General features: G+C 36.2%; 1 protein-coding gene across 3 annotated transcripts in view; it reads right to left on the bottom strand.

Moving 5' to 3' along the window:
* Nucleotides 1-2,709: 2,709 nt before the first annotated feature.
* Nucleotides 2,710-4,647, bottom strand: part of gria3a (glutamate receptor, ionotropic, AMPA 3a) — a 72,648-nt gene continuing 70,710 nt past the window's right edge. For 2 of the 3 annotated variants that reach the window (XM_053332354.1, XM_053332351.1), the window contains one exon: nt 2,710-2,955. In XM_053332354.1, coding sequence (XP_053188329.1) covers nt 2,710-2,955 — 246 coding nt within the window. Of the gene's footprint in view, nt 2,956-4,050; nt 4,166-4,647 lie in introns of all 3 variants that reach the window. The other variant, XM_053332352.1, reaches the window with a different exon arrangement.

The raw sequence follows: 4,647 nt of genomic DNA, 5'->3' as shown, positions 1-4,647 counted from the left end.
TATTGTCTCTTACCTTTCTTTTTTTCCTTGCTTTACAAACAGGAAGTTGATTATCCACGCAATAGTTATGTCTAGGACTGAATTTTCACCATTTGTACTTCAGATACAGTTTGACAGCAGAAACAGTTCAAACTGACACCCATTGCCTAATTTAAATTTTTTATGTTACGTTTAGTGTAGCCTGCTGTGTAGACATATAACTGTAGAGTCACTGAAAACTAATTTAATGCTTAAAACAATAGTCAGGCCCAAATGAATACTGATTTCTTGCTGTGATTATTCCTCATTTTCATAGAAGATCCCTTCATTATGGACCTACTATGTAAATGCATTATCCATAGTCTGTGGACATTGAAAAATGTATTTCAAATTGAAATGTACGAAGCTTCAGCCATCCTAATGAGTCAAAGCAAGTCAAATTCCCTCTTATGATCCTTCCACTGCAGCTGAACAGGAAAACATTGTGTTGAGGCAAAAAGAGACATTTTTCTATTATGAAAAGACTAATCACTTTATCTGACAAACTGAAGCTTCACATTATCTTCAGATAATGTTTAAAAACATTTTTGCGTACATGACCACGTTTGACATGAACAGGAGAGATGATTAGAATGAGAAAAACCTGTTTCAATGTATTATTTGGCCAACTGACTTGTTTTAAGACAGACTTGGAAAAATAGTGAACCCATCCTTTAAGACAGAAAGACATAAAACACAAAATTACATTTTCTACATCAAAATAATGAGATAGTGAACTAAAATAGTGATGAGTCATAACTTTGATTCAGTATTGGCACAATAAGTCGACTAAGCATGATGAATTATTTTTTTAATCCTAACTTTTCATTTATATTTTTTCCTGGCACAGATTGGGGTTCAATACTAACAAGATTTGCGATTATTTCAGAAAAATGCTGTTTGTCAGTCTGACATATCTGTAAGTAAAGCTGCAGCAGAGCAAACTCATTCTTACTGATTAATGACTACATTTTAGTTTTTTTTTTATGGTAAAAATGATCCTGTAACAAAACAGCCCAGTTTCTCTTTTATTTTTATTTGTATAAAGTCCAACATTCACACTGATACTTAATATCATATGTAAGAAAAAGAAAGTCAAGAAGATGAATATAAACCTGCTTTTATTAAGGAAATGTAATAAAATCCTTTGTACATGACCTCTCAACGTAGGTTCATTGTGTCCATACATGCAACTCTCATGGTTGAGGTACTGTTACAAATGAACTGGAAAAAAAAAAACAAAAAAACCCCAAACTGGATCAAATGTCGCTATCAAACTAACTAAACCAGGGTCCATTTCGAGTTGCCATTTGGTAAAATTCACATGCACGTTATCTGGGGAGAAAAGGATGAGAAAGTCTGATATACTAAACAAATGTAGGCGTACATGGTTTGTAGCATTTTCATTTTTTTCCCCTTCCCTTTATAAAAAGTTCACTTATACAAACAGACAAATGTTTCATTCATAGCTCTCTTCCTCAATGTACAGCTCACCAGCTCACCTTCTGCATAATGCATAGACACAGAAAGCGTATCACAACCCCAAGCAGCTATGGTGTGTTTATCAGTTACCAAAATGTTGAGATTCACAGCTGCAGATACTGCATTTACATGAGAACAGCTTCTAAGTGTGTACAAAGTGTAAACCATAAGCTCAGTTAAACAATTGGAATATGCCATTACATAAAAAGGGGTCACTCTCCTAGTCTCTAAAGGATTTATAATTCTTCTTGGGTTCCACAATATGGCACTAAGTGATTAAAAGCAGACCTCATTTCAATAAGAAAAATGCTCATCTCAAAAATTGTGGCAGTTGAAACAAATGCAGTCGCTCTCGTGGTCGATTTAAAACAAGCATCTAAGTGAATACAGAGTCAGGTGTATATGATGTCCAACAGGCTTTGAAAAGAAGTTTCAGATGACCACTACTCTCATATTACTGATATTTTCTGAGTAAAAACTGGGGTACAATGTTGTCAGTTTTCATTAATGCTTAACCCTACTGACTGATGCTTGTCCTAAATATTATGACACTGAAAATATTCTTATAGTAAAACAAGAAAATGACTTTACTTCACTAAATATAACATTTATCCAACTTAAGATTTCACCACAAAAATATGTCTGTAAAGGATTCAAATTACTTCATAAGTACTCCAGGATGGTTTATTTGTAAATCATGGCTTTTTTTTTTCTTCTTCTTCTTCTTCGATATAGAAAACAAACTGAAATTACAACAGTTCATCTAATTGTCATTTAAAGCAACATTTTTGCCCTAGTTCCACAGATTTTTTTTTATTTCCCAAGTGAATTAAATTTGATTGCATTGCCATGACGCCAAATGCTCCATAAGGCACTACAAGAGGCAAATCCCATGTTTCCAGAAGCTAAAAAGTCCTGTTGCGTCGTTGCCCCTCTGTTAGTGTGACGGGCTTCGCAAACCCAGAATGAGCACTTGTTGACTTCTAGGCTTGTGTCCAAGCTGATGACAAAAGGCTGTTGCCTCCAGGATGCCAGCCTCCGGGGTCGTTGGGGTCACGCAGAGTGGCTGTTTTCCATCCAGACGCACCAGTGGGAATTGACACATTTCACCTCTGTAAAAAAAAAAAAAAATTCAATTTTCTACGAGTTTAAGTTCCAACTGTAACAGCATGGAAACTAAAAAATAAAAAATAAATAAAGACCTACCCTCTAGATTTTAACACTCTCTGTCCCATACACGTTGTAGCCTTCACGATACGTGGCAAAATTCTGGGTGTTTGCCGGAGGGGCTGGCTTAAAGTTTTGAGCATTCTTTGCCAGCTTCAGTCTTTTGGTTTCTTGCCTTGACTTATAGCAGAACTCTATCAAAGCCACAGTCATAGCCAGGCCAAGCCCTCCCACCAGAATATAGAAGACTCCTGCCACGTTGCTCAGGCTTAGTGCACTTGTCTTGTCCTGGGGGAGGTAAAGACCACCGTTAAGACTTTTTTAAAACTGGCACTGTGAGGCTGACCTCAATAAACAACCAACACAAATCCTACATCCTCTCTGCACTACAGCATGACTAAACAGTAACTCTGAGGAGGTTTCTAATTGTGTCTACTAAACCCTCATGAGATACAGTTGCCTGATTTAGACTATGAGTGACATAAATTGGAACAACCTGGCACTAAATGTGTCTACTTCCTCCTCTCTTAAGTTATCTCTGTTCTAAAAGCTGGGAAGGTGAATGTAGAGAGCTGCTATCTATCCTACTTTATGGTCTCTTTACGAGACCACCTCTAAAGGAAGGCGGTCGTGGTCGTACAGGTCTACAGATTAAACCCTTGATTCACTATCATAGCTACTGAACTTAACCTTCGACACACTGCATTTGTACAATCAAAGTGGCAAGCTGTGGAAGGCGAATTGAACCATTTTGCTGCTATTAAAAGCCAAACAGTAATATTGAAATTCATTTATGTGAGTTTTACCATTTGCATTTGAACCCTGCAGGACTTTTTTTTTGTCTAGTCCAATTATGAGACATGACTATTAAACACCATTTGACCACTTTGTAGTCAGGTGGTATTTAAAGGTCAGTTTGGACTTTGTCAGAATAAGGATGCCTTTGGGAAACGTGTGGAGTTAATATACACAATTTGCATGCAAATGAATAAGAACACCAATAAACTAAATTTCAATAGAGGTTTGGATGATAAAACAGCAGTATAATGGTTTCAATTCTATGATTCAACTTTTCAAAAATCTGATGGTATGAATAAAAAATAACGTGTGTAATCATGCTGCATTTTTTTAAGAAATCTTGAGTTGTCTACATACAGTAGTGATGAGGTTAATGTAATGGATTATGATCAGCATGTACATAAATCGGACTATGTGTGAAGTGAATCTAGTTTTTAACGTGTTGAATGTTATTCTGAGTGCAAACAAGCAAGTGTTCAGGTATACCATGTCATGATTAACAATGTATGCTTTAGATGTTTGCATATGAACAGTTAGGTCAAAATGCATTTTGCAATCAGTGTAAAAAGACCTGCAGCGACTGACCTTACTTCCAGAGTCCTTGGTTCCACATTCACCCTTATCGTACCACCATTTGTTTTTCAGCTTGTCTAAGATGCCTTGTTCACTGAGTTTCAATACTGCAAGGTTTACAGGAGTTCTTCACGTGGGAAATAACATAAATAACATTTTATTATGTTATTTTATGTTATTCAACTTTTTTAACTACTTTATACTGTGCAAAGCGATAGAGTAGGGTCCTGGCCAAGACATCACAGATAGCAAGCAACACTACATAGTATAAATAAATAAATAAATCCATAAATATATATGACCTTTCATAATTCATGACTACCCTAACATGCCAGACCCTACCTATATCGCTTTGAGTAATCGGCACACACTGATCACAAAAAGAGAAAAAGATTTGAACTTGCAGAATAAAGCAGCTGCTGCATAGCTTTCACAGAATGAAACAGATAAAAAACAGATGCAGTCATTGCTGAGGGCACATTTTGTTGCTATGGGCAGCTTTTTTGATGTTTAGCAAGGTGGATCTAACAGGAACCCTTTCTTGACTAACAAACAAAACACAGCAGTCCAATTTCATTAACAGCTGTTAGAGGCTAATGTCTCACAAAA

The sequence above is a fragment of the Scomber japonicus genome, chromosome 13 (genome assembly GCF_027409825.1).
Source record: "Scomber japonicus isolate fScoJap1 chromosome 13, fScoJap1.pri, whole genome shotgun sequence".
Classification (NCBI taxonomy): domain Eukaryota; kingdom Metazoa; phylum Chordata; class Actinopteri; order Scombriformes; family Scombridae; genus Scomber; species Scomber japonicus.
The sequence above is the reverse complement of the archived record's forward strand: the minus strand, read 5'-3'. Positions and strand labels throughout refer to the sequence as shown.